The sequence below is a fragment of the Adiantum capillus-veneris genome, chromosome 6 (assembly GCF_014529385.1).
Source record: "Adiantum capillus-veneris isolate H3 chromosome 6, ASM1452938v2, whole genome shotgun sequence".
In the NCBI taxonomy this organism is placed as follows: domain Eukaryota; kingdom Viridiplantae; phylum Streptophyta; class Polypodiopsida; order Polypodiales; family Pteridaceae; genus Adiantum; species Adiantum capillus-veneris.
In genome coordinates this window covers 74,545,133-74,562,125 of record NC_140936.1, presented here as the reverse complement: position 1 = coordinate 74,562,125, position 16,993 = coordinate 74,545,133, and the positions used below count along the sequence as shown (strand labels likewise).

Below are 16,993 nucleotides of genomic sequence, written 5' to 3'. Positions count from 1 at the left end.
AATTTTGGTAGTGTATGATACCTCAATATGATAGTATATAAAAATATTTGGCAAGAAAAAGACCCATATTTAATAGAGTCTTGAATGGAAACAAACCTATATAAAAATCTAATGTATTTTCCATCACCCTTGCAAAATTACAAAGTTGTTTGAATCATGTGTGATTGATCCATCTCAACTACTAATAATATTAAAAATTTGATAGCATAGGAAGTAGGATACGTAGGTGTGACAAAAACCTTACACATCATTAAGTGGAAACACTTGCAAAGTTTCTTGCAAACAAAATAACTTTTCTATCACAAATTTTGACTTCTTTTAAAGTTCTTTTGCATCAAGTCTAATCATTTGTGGCATAGCTTTTGGAATACTTTTAAGTAGTGTCTATCTATGCATCATGGAAGACATCTCTTCTATCTTCAACTTAGAGCAAATGGCCTCAAGTGATGATATTGTGCCAACCACAAATGATTTAGAAATGTTGATACCTTATGATGTAGGATACCAAGGTGCGATAAGGGTTCCTAAACCTTTCATCTCATTATGTGAGAACACTTGGAAAGAAGTCCTTACAGAAAAACTCATTTTTCTATCATTTTTTTTAAATTTTCTCTTAAGATTTTCTACAACTAGTTTGATCATTTGTGGCATCTTTTAATATATTTTTAAGCAATGTGTAATCATGCATTGGCAAACTTTTAAGAAGTGCTAATACATCAAGCTACGTTACGAGTCTCTCTTGCTTTAATGTTTACACTAAGATAACAAAGAGTTTTTCTTTTGGAAGCAATATTAGATAAGACTGCAAATTTCTTTAACAAGCATGTTGATAGAGAATTTTGTCAATGCTTCCCGTTCAACTACTCACAAAGGATGAATTCAATGTTCCTCTTTCTTTATCCAAGTCACTTCATTATGAGGGGAAGAGGCTACTAGCAACTACCAATGATATCTTGTATTTTCATTTTAATTTCCTTACTCCACTGATGGAATTTCTTAATTGTGTAGAGTTGATTGCTCAACTTCCTAGCATCATCATCATTAATGTCTATTGCGAGTCTCAAACTTTAACACTATATTGGTAATTATAGGATACTTTTGTGTCCTCTTAACAACTTCCTTGAATTATTGCTTGAAATGACAAGAAGGTTCTAAAGTGCTCTATATTCACAAAGCTATCTTATGACCTCAACCAAATTTGGAAACTTTTTGGGCTACTAATTCTAATTTCATAGTTGGGTTTGACTAATATTTTTAAACCAACATGCAAACTCAAGCAAGAAAAAAAATGTGTAAGATCTTCCTAGAACACATCTTAGTAACCTCTAAAGTTCTACATAGGTAGCATAAGCAGTTGTAAGAGTGTGGTTATGCTTCAAAAAATGGAAAACCTATGTATTGGAAGTATTGCCCCATTTATGGAAAATTATCTATGCAGATTTGCTAGTAAAATCCACATTCTTATGAAAATTTTGAAGGTGTATTTATAGTTAAAAGGAAATATTAAGTGTGTTTATGGGTTTCTCACTATATTGCAACTCTTCTTTCTTGAGTTTTAAATCATGTAACGTCCTAAATAAAAAACACAAAAAGGTAGTGATCTTTCATTTTACCATAATCGAACTCATTTTGAGTTAATAATATGATGTCTTCAACTTGCTAAATTTCACTCACTCAATTTGGTATATTTCAATCTTAGATCCACACATAAGCGAACACTCCTAATTTGGTACAGCTTCATAGCTTTAAATACGACAAGGCCACAATGGGAATGATAGATATTTATCCATACAATTTTTTTATTTCATAAGTATGTCTTAGGGGACATGTTTTGATGCTTTAGGTGCTTACACATGAAAGTAAAAAATGAAAATGTGTGAGGTTGAATCTTTTATATAGAAAATGCTGCGTGTACACATAGAAATGTCAATGATAGCAAAACAAAAGGCAAAAAAAAAAACACTTTGTTTGTAATTCAAAAATTTTGGGCCTATAGCACCATAGACTTTGGTCAGTACCTCATTGATGGATACTAAGACGTTCATTGACTAGAGATTTTTGTACTTGAAGTTCACCTAGCAAGTATGTTGTTTTTGGAGAAATTGAGCACTCTTTTGACCTTGAGATCTCCTCATGACCATATAGTCAAGAGTTATGAATACTCCATCTTTCTTCCACACTAAGTGTGTGTTAGTCAAGAGTTGTGAGGGTTTCTTATCTTTTCCACATAAAGAGTGCATGTGCAGGCTTTCAGCCACATTAAGGATTTCCCTATACACATACAAAAGATAAGAGTACTTAATTTTTTTCCAAAACCCTCAAAGGACACTTTTATGTCCTATTAGGTTACCAATCAAGTGGTAATGATAATTGGAATGAAAGTTGGAGACCATTCATAGGAATGGTGATATACCAACATTAAAAGACAACCTGCTTTATGGAACTAGCATATTTATTGACTATCCACCACCATTTTCATTTTCCTCTCATGCCAACTTTTGCGAATGCTTATTGGTCACTTTTGAAATTCTTTCTTTTTCAGCTCTTAGTGGGACAATCAATTTTACAAATTGGTACTGCATTTCTTGCTACAAAATGGGACTCAGCTCCTAGAACCAGCCATGCTTTGCAAAAGATTAAATTACATTAGGAAACTGACACATAACGAGCGATATGGTCTCTCTAAATGTCCTGTATCCTTAATGAGCATGGAAATCTCTTGTGCAAAACATCATAAAAAATTGTTCACATGGTAGATAAGTGAAATGTCTTAAGTAAAAATGACGGTATAACGCTACAAACCGACCAATAGAATCATGGTACATAAGTTCATGGTGGGTGTAATCCTCATTGTATTAAATATCTAGCACTAGTGACTACATGCACTAGCAAAAGTCCCTGATATGAAAGATCTTGGACTTTTGACTGGTGCTTGCTATTGCCACATAAGTGAATTATCATCACCTGTGTAATCCATGCACCATATGTACTAACATAAGATAATGGTTTCAGCTTACAAAATCTAAAAAGAGTATGAAACTCTTTGGTTTTTCTCACAATACAAAACATCATAAAATCATGGTGGGCAAATATGGAGCTTTCAAGCAATAAAAACCAACCAATTTGAATAATATACCACATCCTATGATATGTCATTTGCAGAGTAGTTCAAAAATGGCTCTCAACTTATTGGTGCCCCTAAGCTGGTACCCTATAAATATCCTATTACATCTTACTGAATCCGATAAAGAGCTCTCTAGGTTACAACAAATGTGGGATAAAAATCAGGCCCCTTTAACTCTCAGCACACACACACACACACTAGAATACAATAACAATCTGTACACATGTGAATATAACAATCCAGCTGCTGAATAGGTGATGGTAGGACTATATTTGACTAAGAGCTTGAAAACCTTGTGCAAAATAAAAAAAATAGGAAAGCCATAAGAACTGAAAGGAATTACCAAGACTAGCACGATGACCGCTTCTATAGATGGTTACTGGAATCCCATGGCTTCGCATGCGATTGGCCACTCATATTCTCACCCTCCGAGCTCAAGTTATCTTTGGAACTGTTGTAGCTTCCATTGTAATAGTCAATCCCAAGGTCTCTTTGAGAAAGAGACCTATCCAAGCCTTCTAGCATGCAGTTATCACCTCTGACACCAAGAAAGTCCCTTGTGAAATTATCTGCCGCCGCGCCCACATCTTCTGCCTTGATCATCTTCGACGGCAGTCTTTTCAGGCCTGGCGATAAGGTCACTGATTCATGTTGTAGGTCTTGATGAGGTTGGATCATGCTTCTGGATGCATCAGATGCAGATAGCATTGAGTGGCTCAAATCATTGGTAAGTATTTGTGCAGCCCCTTTTGTGTGATTAATCCCATTGTCAATGTCAGAGCCCCTCATTAGCAAGCTTGCGGTGCTCTGACCGCCCACCATCCCAGTGCCTGAACATCCACCATTGTTGAATGATGCCACCATCTCTTGTATGGCAGATACACTGTCCATGCTGTTTAATATACTGCTTCTTAACCTTGCATCAGTATTAATGACTGGGTTCGTCTTGTCACCATGAAATCCGCTGATGGATGGAGTCAGCTGCCCTCTACTCAAGGAATGGTTAATATCCATGCTTGAGAGTCCATGAGAGCTCCTCATGGACGCCGTAGACGGCCAGTATAGTGCATCTGTTGAGCTTACAGGTGCCATGGATGAAGCAAGGCCTGCCTTAAAAAGGGATGGATTATTGGTAGTGTTCACACTACCCATTTGAGCTGCCTTCTGCAACAGAGATGTTGCTGATATTTGTGGAGATGTCGGTGCGCCTGCAGAGACATGTGGTTGGGCTCCATAGAGTGATGAATTGTTCACTGCGTTAGACAATGAGGCAAGACCATTCAAGCTCGACAAGCTGGCAAAGTTCGCGTTTGTGCCTGGGTCACCAAGGAGGTCGAACTCAGATATTGAATTCCCAAACATAATTCCATTGTTCCCAGCTTGCGCGAGCAGAGATTGCGACGGCAAGCTGGAGTTATTGAAGAAGAGACTGTTGACAGAGGAGGCATTGGTCTGAAAGGAGCTCAAAAAGGAGGGATGGAAGGGAATATTATTGGGGTTAGGGCTAACAGAGAGGAGTTGATGGTGGTCACCAGCAGCAGCTGCTGCAGAGAGCCAAAGGGGCAGCCTATTAGCACGGCCAGCTGATGAAGAGGAGGCTGCATTCATAAGAGGGTTGTCAAAAGGGGACATATGATCAAGCAAGCTGCTTCCTTTGGAGGGCAGGCCAGAGTTGGCTGAGCCGCCAAGAATGCCGCCATATGCAGAGGCACCGCTAACCTGTGCGAGCTGCGCTGCCACTGCGCTAGAGAGGGTGCTGGACAAGTGGTGGTGATCTCCTCCTAAGTGGCCCCCCGTAATTTGGCTCTGCACTCTGAGTGCGCTCTCCTCCGCCAGGGCATCGCAAAATGCTCTGTGCGTTATGAAACTGTCCCTCCTGCAAATAGAATGCATGCAAATACATTAAAAAATATTAGTAACTCAGATTTTAAAAGGAAAGTCAAGCAGTGCGCTCGAGCTACAAAACCATTGGAAGCTGTACTCTGCCACCCTCTGTGTACTCTGAGTGTGTGTGTATGTGTGTGTGTGTGTGTGTGTGTGTGTGTGTGTGTGAGAGAGAGTTCGGGGGACAGATTCTCACATTGTGACTTACCTCAACATCATGAGCTTTTGTGAGGGAGGCACCTCATACCTAGCTAGGTACGATTGGGGGCAAGGTACCGCCGGCCCAATACCTAGCTAGGTATGCGGTGCCTCCCGAGCAGAAGCTCATGATTTTATGCATTGTATGAAAAACACTCCAAAAGACTCCATTTTCCTACATGAGAAAATTTCTAAATCTTCTTGTGTTTTCATCATCCAAGCTATCAGTATCAAGCAAAACCTGTGCAGATTTTTCCAAAGAAAAGAGATGGCTTCTGTCAAGATATATGTAACGTCCATATAGCCTTTAGGGATCGACTATGGTCACAAGTGCACTAATTATTCCACCAATTATCACTGTTGGAGAGGAAAATTTGTGCCTCCATGCAATGTTAGAAAAAAACCGAGGTCTAGTGTATTTTAACCGGCTGAAATTATAAAATCCCGGTTAGATTTTAAGCTTGCCTTTAAGAAAACCGGCAAATTTACACAAGTTTTAGTGTAATTACCGGCAAAAGCTTCAAATTTTGACCTGGAAACCGGGAGAATTTCAAGTTTCCCATTATTTTGATCGGTTAGGAAAAATGTTTTTTTCTAGCCCTGTCCATGATCACTTTACCTGGTTTTAGCTATGCCCATGATTGCCACTGAATAAAATTACTTATCCAACTTAGTTCATATTTTATTGTCATGCAAAGCGTCAAAAGCATCATAAAGAGTCATACACCATTCACACAATCATGACACTATAAAACTGTACTAGTGGAAAAACTATCACTACATCGAAAAATATGAGAATATCATGACATCTTGACATAAAAGATATACATTTGCAATGATATTCTAGTCAATTCACCAACATTGTAGAGATTGTTGGCGTGCATGCGTATCTCAAAACGACCTAGATTTAGATACAAATGGAAAAAAATGACTTGCAGGTTGTACTGTTGGCTATAGAATAAAGGGGCCAAAAAAGAACCGGGGTCCAAAAAGAACCGGGGTCCAAAACAAGGCCACCTTCAAAGTAAATGAAAAATACCACTAAAACATATGGGAATTATGATTGGGAATGACAAGAGCTCAATATGAGCTATCTTTTTGTATCGATTTCATTGAAAACTGTCAATCCTATTTAATAATTCATATCATACAAGATTGGATGTCCCTCTATTGACCGCCATGTTTTAAGTGGCCTTATATTGGCCCTTGTGCCCTCTATGCAATCAGGAGCCATTAAACTCAAGGAAAAATGGCCATACAATATGAGATTCACATAAAGTATCACACGTGCATTTAGACGGGATTCGAGCTACGAAGGTTGGGTTCACATTTGCATGTCCGCCATGATTTTTGCAATTTCCAACCAATGAGGCAGCGTCTCTATCCTATGGGCATTCAAATTGCACACTGGGTCCTGCCTGCCATGCCCTCGTGGCAAGCTAAGCCACGTCCAAGAGATGTACTCAGCATTCCGGCATGCCCACCCTGTCTATCCAATGTTCCTTGCCTTTCCAACCAATCAACGGGCTGCGTCAGAGACTGCATATTCATGTGTGGGTGAGCGCGCACACATAGTGGGCTCCGGGTGTGTGTGAAATCGAAGCGCAACCTGACCTGCAAACCACGCCTTCGAGGGTGGAAAAGTGGAGAGAGAGAGAGAGAGAGAGAGAGAGGATGTGGCGAGGTGCAAACAGTCTGAATGTGCTCTAATTGAACTTTAGTATTGTAGTACACAAGCAGTAGTCTTTCATAGCTTTACCTTCCATTTGTATCGCACCGCTCTCGAGACCTAGCTTGCAAGCTTAGCGACAAGGTTCAATTGTCTTTTCCATTGAAGACTCCACTCAAGACTTAAGCATTAAGGGATCAAATCATGTGCAATCACCACAATACATGAGATCTATTGCACAAAACATAGACAATAGGTTCCATGCCCAAAAACTCAAAGATAAAGATTGGATAATGGATTCTAGACATCACAATAGAAAATTTGCATAAAAGTCTTGGAGATAGAGTCTCCTAGAGGCTTAGGGCTAGTACACACCTTGAAATGGAATGTCCAAATAGTGGTGCACACTGCTCGAAGTATCATGTCTCGACTAAGTTCTTTTTAGGCTTAGGGACTCCTATTTGATGCGATGCTTTAGAACTTTTCATGGGACCTTCAAAAGAATTTGTTCATGTTAGAGGTTGCTAAGATATAAGTTGGACATATGAGATGTCCAATGAAACTGAGACCCTATTTTAGCCTTCGCTCCTATGCACTCGACAAGGCAGTGTATCATAACCTGTGAAATTTATAGGATTGCATCTACAGAAAGGGCTTTTAGTCGAGTTTTTTTGAAAGCTCTCATTGTGAAGAAAGCTCTGCCTTTGTGAAGAAAGAGGGTCCACTATATCCAAAGTCAAATTCTATGTAGAGGGGATTTTTGAGCAACCTTTAGTTGCACTTGATTTCTAGGATCTTCATGAATCCCCCATTATCTTTTAGCAAGTGGTGGAGTTAGGCACAATCAAATTTTTTTTCCAACATTAATCCTAATAAGAGTTCTCAAAGAGGATGGCTTCTCTAGAAAGTCACATAGTGTAATCCTCTCATTAGATTTTCTACAGCCATGAGCTACAAGTACAAATCAAAGGTTTAATTCCATTCCTAATTTCAAGAATATCTCATAAACAATTACCAAGCAAAGATCTAGTTCCCTAAAATAAATCAATCTTCTCAAATTCTCTTATGTTATGGATTCATCCATTTCAGCTATCTAGCTTATCATCTACAAACCATACTCTTAAAAGGATTGGAGCTTGGAGCTTCCTTTTGTTCAACTCTCATCATAGCATTTCTTTTACATTCCTCCTCTTAACAAAGTCAAATGCCTTGCCCCAAGTACATACATGTGAGCATAGTGTTCACGCTGAGTTCAAAATATAAGGTGCCAAGTGATGACTTGAGATGAGATTTACAATTTATAAAATATTTGTACTATTAAAGGATAACTATATTTAGAAAGTGACATATTAGCATAGTAACAGGGAATGGCCATTTTTAAGTCTCCGTTCCCCATTCCCATTCCAATTTCCCTTTCCGGATCCCCGTTCCGTGTTTCAAACGTGAGTATCCGAAACAAGGAATGGCATTTCATGTATGTTGCCGTTCCTAGTTCGTTCCCCGTTTCAATTTCCCATTCTGGGTAACTATGCATATTAGAGAGCACTATCATGTTTTTTCTCTAAGAACAGTGCTCTCTAATATGTTCTCTCTTTTTTGTCTTTCTTCCTCTACATACACTCTAGATACCGAGTTTTATTTTTCTTCTCTTCAATACACAACATTAGGTGAAATTTGGACTCACAAAGGAATGCTTAAAGGAGTTTGACTTTACCTCTCTCTACCAAAACGAGCGCATTGATAAATTTTTGCAAACAAACCCAAAGTTAGTGTAGGTTTGATAGTTAAAATGTTCTCTTCAAGCTCTATCTACTGATATATAGCACGCCATGAGATTCCTCATATTTTAAAAGATTCTCTTTTTTATTCACTAAGATTTCAACAGAGTTGTCACATCAGAGATGAATCAAAAAAAGAATCTTTTAAAATATGAGAAATCTCATGGCGTGCTATATATCAGTAAATAGAGTTTGAAGAGAGCATTGTAACTGTCAAATCTCCATCAACTTTAGAGTTTGTTTGCAAAATTTATCCATGCGTCTGTTTTGGTAGAGAGAGGTAAAGTCAAACTCCTTAACACTAGGTTGGTAACCTAACACGACATAAAAGTGTCCTTTCAGGGTTTTGAAAAAAACCTCCAAAACTATAGTAGATCCACTCATTTTGTAAAATCCTTTCATGAGGTTATAGTTCAAGGCCTATTACACATGGAAAAAATAAGAAACTTGTAAAATTTCTCATCTTTTGGTCACACCAAGCCTCCAAAGTTGATGGACCAGTGCATTTTCATCAAAACAATCATTTCTTACGTTTTGTTGCATAAAAATAAGATTAGGGATTTTTGTAGGACTCGAGATAAATTTCCTAGTTAACTTTAATGGGTTGGTGATCAAAACATATGATTGCTTCTCACTCACTATTTTTTTGATTTGCCAAAATACATAGGTACAAAAAAGTTGAATTTTTACCATTCTGCAAACCTATCATCAAAGTTTCTATAGCCACGCTCAATACAAATAATATATGCATGTTTTCTTAGCTCCCTATTGTCCTTTATGTTCATAAGGAGCCATGGAGCATGTCAAAAGAATAATACATTCCTTACCAAGGGGAATCTTGGGGACAAAGATGAAGTGTTAAATACAGCAAACATGAAAAAACTGGGTTCAACATTATGAGTTGTAGAATCCCATAGAAACTATTCAATATCTAGCCAAATTTGATCCTTATGACTAAATATGGTTACTACCTACAAAATACATGTAGTTGTCACAAGAAACTAACAATATTCAATATCTAGCCAAATTTGATCCTTATGACTAAATATGGTTACTACCTACAAAATGCATGTAGTTGTCACAAGAAACTAACAATATTGAAAAGGCTATACTGGATATACTAGAATGTTTCGTTTTCTTCTATAATTGAATAAATCAACCATCGTTGTGTACTATGCAAAATAGGGTATTAGGTGCCCCAAAACTCAAGGAATATTAGCTTTATGTTACAATATGCGACATAGAAAATCATAAATGCATTTGGATATCATGAAATCCACCAAAAAAATCATAGAAGAGCTAAAATTGGCTAAAAATCAGGATTTAACAATTCTTGTAATTTGGTCATAACTTACAACTTTAATATTTATTTCTCCCTAGAAGCATCGGGACATGTTGAGGACTACTAAAGATAGTTCTCTAGCGCTATAGACCTCACAAACATGAATTCTAGAGTGGTATAGTTGCAAAAGGTTGAAAAAAGCCAAAAACAGGACCCGTTTTTTCACACAGTTTAGGTTGTGAAATGTTGTGCAAGGACAATGTTAAAGATGGAATTGATATTCCAAAAAAATGTCAAGTTTTTTTCAGCTCATGAGACAACTTTCTAAATAGATAACACCACAAAATCCATTTTGAAACTCTTGATATAATTCAAGGAAAATGATCACTTAACAGACATAAAAGTGTCCCATTACCAACCTAGTGTTAAAGGGCCCCTTTGTGAGTCCAAATTTCACTTAATGTATTATCATGTTCACAAGACCCTCTTTTTCTTTTCTATCTTGTGTATCAAGGAGACACATCTTTCTCACTAATATCAAGTCATACTCAAGAGGTCACCTTTAAAAGTGTGATCAAAGTTCATTAGGAGGGAAATTTTACTAAGAGAAACTTTTAGTATTTTATAGAATTACATTCACAGATAGGTTTGTTAATGGGTGAAAGCATGAGTAGGTTGACCAAAATGATTTATTTAGGACACCTATTTTTGGAAATATTAGACTAGATATATTTGACTAAAAGAAAAAACTCTAGAGTATCACTAGATAGCTCTTTAAAAGGAGAAGATAAAACTATAGTGGCTCCCAATTTAGGATTGATTTGTAAAAATTTTATCACTCTCCACTCTTGGGAAAAAAAAAGCTACTGAAAAACAACTTCCCACTCTTAAAAGTGTACCACCCATTCATGCTTTCATCCAAATGCAATTTTATAACAAGATTAAGGGTTTTAAGAAAAATTATCAACTTTTATTCATTCATAGTACGTAAGTACAGGGGATCTTTTAATACCCTACGAACACACAATGTAGGAATAATTTCTTAGATGTAAAGCCTCACTATTCACACATCAAGTGGTTCACAATGGAAGAAAATATATGAATCCAGGATAAGCCCAGATTCACCTTGAAGGAAAGAGCAAGGTATAGACCCATGGTAGTCACCCACAAGACAATATAACCATCAACTCAAGACAAAAGTTGCAAATAGAGGAGACCAAAGAAACATGTTTGTATCTTAGTTTCACAAGTTTGCAAAAATTTTAGTATACTCTCCTCCTAGGTTCTACATTCATTGGGTCGATGGGTTTCGAATCTCAACTTAAAAGACCTTGCACATGAAGTACCTTGGATACTAAAAGTTAAGTCACTATGTGTGGGAGAGACATCTACATATAATTTTAGGTTTCTTTTAAAGATTGCGACATACACTTTTACTCAAGCGCATGATAAGAGCAAAATTAGAGCAGTAGGTACTTTGAGATTTCTAGTTAAAGTCTCTTATATGTACGTTGGATTCTACCCAAGTTACATCACACAATTTACGCATTGTTCACGTACGATGGTTTATGTTGTGGAACAAATACAAAATTCTCAACACATGAATGGATTAGTGGAGCCTATCAAGTGACATAGCCTTATCATATGACGTACTCAAGCCATAAAAAGGATGGAAGGCATGGTCGTGAGCATATTTCCAGGCCAGCTTACAAGTATTCTATTTAGTACTAAAGGATATGCTAAGCGCATACGTTAGTAAACCGTGCTAAAGGATCTTCTAAGAGCATACGTTAGCACAATGCATTCTGAATAGGTGATTCTCTCCTTATTCTAGAATTTGCTTCGGTTAGGTTTTCAACTTTGAACACCTGTTGTGGTGGGGTTGGATACGGACAGTTTCATAAGTCAAGGACTTAATAGGTGTGTTGACAGAGTATGTTGGCATGTAACCTTTGTAAGGGGTGAACATGTGGTTCTGTGTGTTTCAAAAGGTTCAGAAGTTTGACATGAGGACACTCCCTATTCTATCTTTCCGTAGCTATGAGCTTTTCAAGATACTCACATGAGTTATCATGAGTTACCTTTTAGATACGGGTGGTTGCAAAAGGACAACAATGTTGAAAATCAAGATGTTGCTCTTGGTTTCATTGAACCTCCTCACTGCACCAAGTATCGGTCATATGGACAATTGGCCCGTGTAGAGGATGCCAATAAGGAAAACATCAATGTTCTTACGAAGATACTACCACTTGTGTTTTCGAGGACGAAAACGCTTCTCCAAGGGGGAAGTAATGTCAGGCAAGGGCACGGCCAAGGGCCAGGATGGACATGCAATCAAGAGGTGCTATATTTAGGGGCTAGGAGTCTATATATGGCACGGTTGGGTGGAGAGTTGCATGGTCCAATCCCCCGCGGTCTCACACTAGACCAATTGACGCACACAGTATCAGAAACAATTTCAGTGGCCAAAAATTGTCAGGTACTAAGTACAGACTTGTTGTGATTACAAGTGCTGTGAAACCACCTTAACGGAATGTCGTTTCTACATATAGTGCCCCTTGACCGCATGTCCATCTTGGCCCTTGGCCCTGCCCTTGGCCTGACACATATAAAACAATTTAAAATCAGGGTGTATATGTTAACATGTCGTGCTTTTTGAGCTAGTTAACATTTTCAAGTAATTAGCACATCTTAAAAAAGTTGAACGTTCGGTAATTTTTTTACAAATAATATCAAAATTTATCGGAGGTTGTACATTGGATTCCTTGTTTCAAGAGCTTTCTACCGATATATCATACGTCATAGATCTTGGAGGTGTAGCTCATGTTATTGTACTAGTTAGCATTGTCCCGAGACATAAAAAAGTCTAACACGCTAACATGCTTTCACCCATCAATAAGTAGCCACCAAGAATTCTCATTGGACAACAAATTGATAGTCGTGAAGGTCATGAATTCATTAGAAACTCGATTAATATGTCCTTGTGAGTCGAGAAAGCCTAGGATACTAGTTGCATATAGGCCACACCCAAGAAAAAGTAGCGACTAGTTGTTGCATATAGGCCACAAAGACGCAAGAAAAAGTAGCGACCAACAAGTAGCAAGGAAGTACACTCTTAGTAGGCAAAGAATCGATAGGGATGCCCACCTTGGTGTGCTTCAAATCTATACTCAATTGAGCAAGCCTTGGATTTTACCTCCTATATGCCACATAGCAAGAAAACATGCACACCACTTTGGCATATGAGTCTTTACGAGTGTAGCTGGAGAACTAAAACTTCTCCATGTGCTTGTTCCATGAGACAAGATCACCATGGTTACTCTTAATTGGGCTAGAACAATCAAAATTTGAAATATAAAGTCCATTCCTAAAACAAAATTGTCCATTGATAGCAACCATATGGCTTACTATACAGTTGACTAGGAGGTTCAACATCTGACACAACTCTTTCTTAAGGATATGGAGCCCCTCTGACCAATCAGTTCTGCAAGCTAGAGAGGCTAGGGCCTACTACTCATTCGCTTTCTAGCGTGACCGATATATAGAACTCGACAAGCAGATCTAATGTCACCCTATTGAATCCAATGTAACTTGTCAAAAGACCACATCACTTGCTCAACAAGTCCCATGAGCAGTGAAAATAGGTAAATCACCACCCCGTGGAAGCACTTCTAGAGTTTCGCTGGGATGCTCTCTAAGCATCCTTAATGCTTGGTGGAACAGGGTTCTTAGGGGAGATGAGCAAACTACGAAAAGATTCCACACTAGAGAGAGAGAGAGAGAGAGAGAGAGAGAGAGAAAAGGTAGTAGCAAAGTTGAGAGAACTTTTCATGGCCTTTTGTGGCATGTCTCAAATTAGTATCTGTATGACGAAAAATGCAGATTCCAATGAGAGAGCCAGAGAGAGTACGTACAGACGTCTCAACAGAAGAAAGAAAAAAGGCAACATGTGATATGCTATGCATACGCAGAAACAGAGAGAGAGGACGTCGGGGGTCGAAATCTGCAAAAGAATCATTTAGAAAAACAGAGCAAAAGTACGTGGGAATTTGGAAAGACAACAGCGTCAATTTTGTCAACGAGAGAGAGAGAGAGAGAAAGAATGTTTTGTATGTGCGTGCCAGAATGTTATTAATCTCTGTGAGAGCAGGACTAATTTACCAAACACGAGTGACGAGAGAGAGAGGCGGGGGCAGCAGAGGACGCATGCATGAGACGAGAGAGAGAGAGAGAGACAGAGAGAGAGAGCGAGGGAGAGGGAGGAAGTATGTGTGTACACTGTATATGTGTTCATACCTGGAGAAGAGTGTGCCGCAGTCACAACGGTATTCCCGAGTGCCGCAGGTCTTGGAGTGCGCTTTCCAATCTGACTGCACTGCGTAGCGCTTGCTGCACTTATCACACTTCCATTTCTTCTCTCCATGCTTCCGGCTGAAATGCTTCTTAATGCCCGTCAGGTCCCCCAGTGCGCGCGCAGGATCGTGGTGCACGCACGATGACTCCGGACACACATAGACCTTCTTCTTCACCTCCTTGGTTCCCCTCTGCTTCAGTTTCCATGGTAAATTGTGACCCCTCCTGTGTAGCTGCAAATTTTGATCCCTCTGAAAGCCCTTGTTACATATCTCGCACACAAACCGGTTCGTTGCCAAGAGCGTCCGCGGTGACAATGCCACCACCTCGGCATCTGGATCTGCTTGCAGAAAGTCAGAAAAAGACCAGCTACATGATCAGCTTGTCTCCTTGGATGTGGGACTACTTGCATGTCATAAACATACTACAATATGTACATGCATAAAGGAGCATACTGTATGAGCTAGGACATCAAAAGAGCAATAAGCATGTAATTAAGCTGATTAACCCAATTGTCTATTGTAGCAAAGAGGCACAGGACATCGGCCACAGTAGGAGGAGATTTCTGCAGGCTTCGTGAAAACTAACGACCAATTAGATTGCGCAAATCTCTGCATCGTGATAATTGCACCTATAAATCGGATAGTGAGCTAAAGAACAAGGTCCTAAACTAGAGGTACTCTTAGCAACAAGTATAGATGTCAGCGACTTCATGACATATCGCACATTCGGAGGAATCAGGTGTTTGTGTGCTGCGGTCCATTACAAGGTCATACAACTACAAACAAGAGAAGACCTCAGCTGTAAAGAATAATCAGCTATTGTATTGTTTTTCATGCTTCATTTGGATATAATAGCCAATAGCTAATGTTCATTCCTTTGATCAGCATTCAAACACTTGTTCTTCTAACTTCTAGCACTCTTGATTCAAGGACTTTCTAAAAGCAACCCTAATCTGAATGCAAGTTCGTCGCAAAACGCAATTTTGCAATCAAACCCATCATCTTTGTTCTTAATTGTACTACCATCTTACAAAATGAAGTACTTTTGCTTAAGTAAGGCACTCACATGATGCTCTGAGGCTGAAATAAGAATTGCCCTAATCATAAGACGCCAAAACTCCCTACCATGGTATACAGACACACCCACACACTCAGCCTATACTAATTAGGTCAAATGTCTGTAATGCTCTACCTGGCATTCCTGGGAGCTTCCTTTTAGCCTTGACTTTGATAGTGAGCCCATTGCTTGTCAAGCCCATTGCTCCACTTTGCCCACTTGGCCCTCCGTTATCAATCCTGGTATTCGCAGTTTCCCTCTCCCCTGATGAAGAGTACCCACTTCCTTCGCCCGATGCTGATGTCACATTCGTCACGGCTGACTGCTCCCCTGTACCTCCTTCCAAAGCTTCCAGCTTGATCATCCCATTCATAAATCCTGCTTGAGGATGATGCTCATTCATCCTGGGCCCTGCTCCGGCCAGCCCTACCGCGAATTGCGGGGAATATAGCGCAGCGGCTGCATTGAAGCTGTTACTGTATTGATCAACGATAAGAGCAGTGTCCGAATTAGGTCCGTGGTTGACATAAGCAGCCATGTCTAGCAATCTGAGATGATGGTCATGAGCTGCAGGTACCGTGGAGGAGCGATGGCTGGGCAATCCTTGCATGATATGAGTGTATGCGGCACCCTCCTCGGAGAGAGAAGCCGGGCAATCAATAGTCATGCATGATGGCCATGTATGGCAGCAAGAGGAGGGATGCTGACAGAATTGGGATTTGTAAGCTGGGAGGCAAAGGGATTCCACCAGAGGATCTAGTGGAATAGTGTTGGGTGTTGGTATGATTGGGGGAATAGTATGTATGTACAGGAATTAGCAGGGCAAGGAAGCTGACAAGCAAGAAGGGAACAAGGGCTAATGAGTTTAAGTACAAGCAGGTAGAGGACAAGAGGCGAAAACCATAAGAATATAATGTGATGGATTAGATGGGCTACAAGGGGGGGGTGTTGGAGGCAGCTGAGGGTGTGATAGTAAGGCAAGTATAGGGCCTCATTTCCTGCACCTTGGCTATGGCGGAAATGAGGTAGCTGCTGTGCAGGATTGAACTGAAGGGAGCTCCCAAAAGAGACAGTCAGAGAGAGAGAGTGTGTGCGTTATAGAGAGAGAGAGAGAGAGAGAGAGAGAGAGAGAGAGAGAGAGTTTCCCTTGGAATCACCCCTCTAAGGGTGAAGAGAAAGGGACTTTGAGAAAGAGAGAGGGAAGCTCATGGGGATGGAGCCTGGCGAAATGAAAGAGACTGCGTTGAGCTGAAGAGACCTGCAGTCTGCACGCTGGGAGAGAAAGCGAGATGTGTGTATGTATGTCTGTGCGTGTGTATGTGTGTGTGTGAAAAGAGAGATAGAAGAGAGATCAGAGAGGGGGAGAGAGAATGACAGCCTACAGAAAGATGAGGTAGCAAAAAGAGCGAGGGTCCCTTGACTTGAAAGAGTTCCAGAATGAGAGAGGAACAGGGACAAAGACAGAGAGCATGTGTGTCTAAAGTAGAGAGAGAGGAGGTTACACTGAGTGTTCGTGTGTGCAAAAGATGAGAGAGAAACGAGCATGTGAACCTAAACTACAGAGAGAGAGTGAGAGATGCTGTATGTTTTTGTGTACGAGACGTTCTCTGACGAGACCGAGAGAGATGAGAGCGTGTGTGTGCATG

General features: G+C 39.7%; 1 protein-coding gene across 1 annotated transcript; it reads right to left on the bottom strand.

The window, feature by feature from the left end:
- Positions 1 to 3,081: 3,081 nt before the first annotated feature.
- Positions 3,082 to 16,608, bottom strand: LOC147455704 (uncharacterized). The gene is made up of 3 exons (XM_086514415.1): positions 15,483 to 16,608; positions 14,232 to 14,628; positions 3,082 to 5,000 (listed from the first exon to the last, which is right to left on the bottom strand). Exons 1-3 carry the CDS (start codon positions 16,012 to 16,014, stop codon positions 3,491 to 3,493), a joined length of 2,439 nt encoding a protein of 812 aa, XP_086370541.1. The 5' UTR covers positions 16,015 to 16,608; the 3' UTR covers positions 3,082 to 3,490.
- Between the last annotated feature and the right edge of the window lie 385 nt (positions 16,609 to 16,993).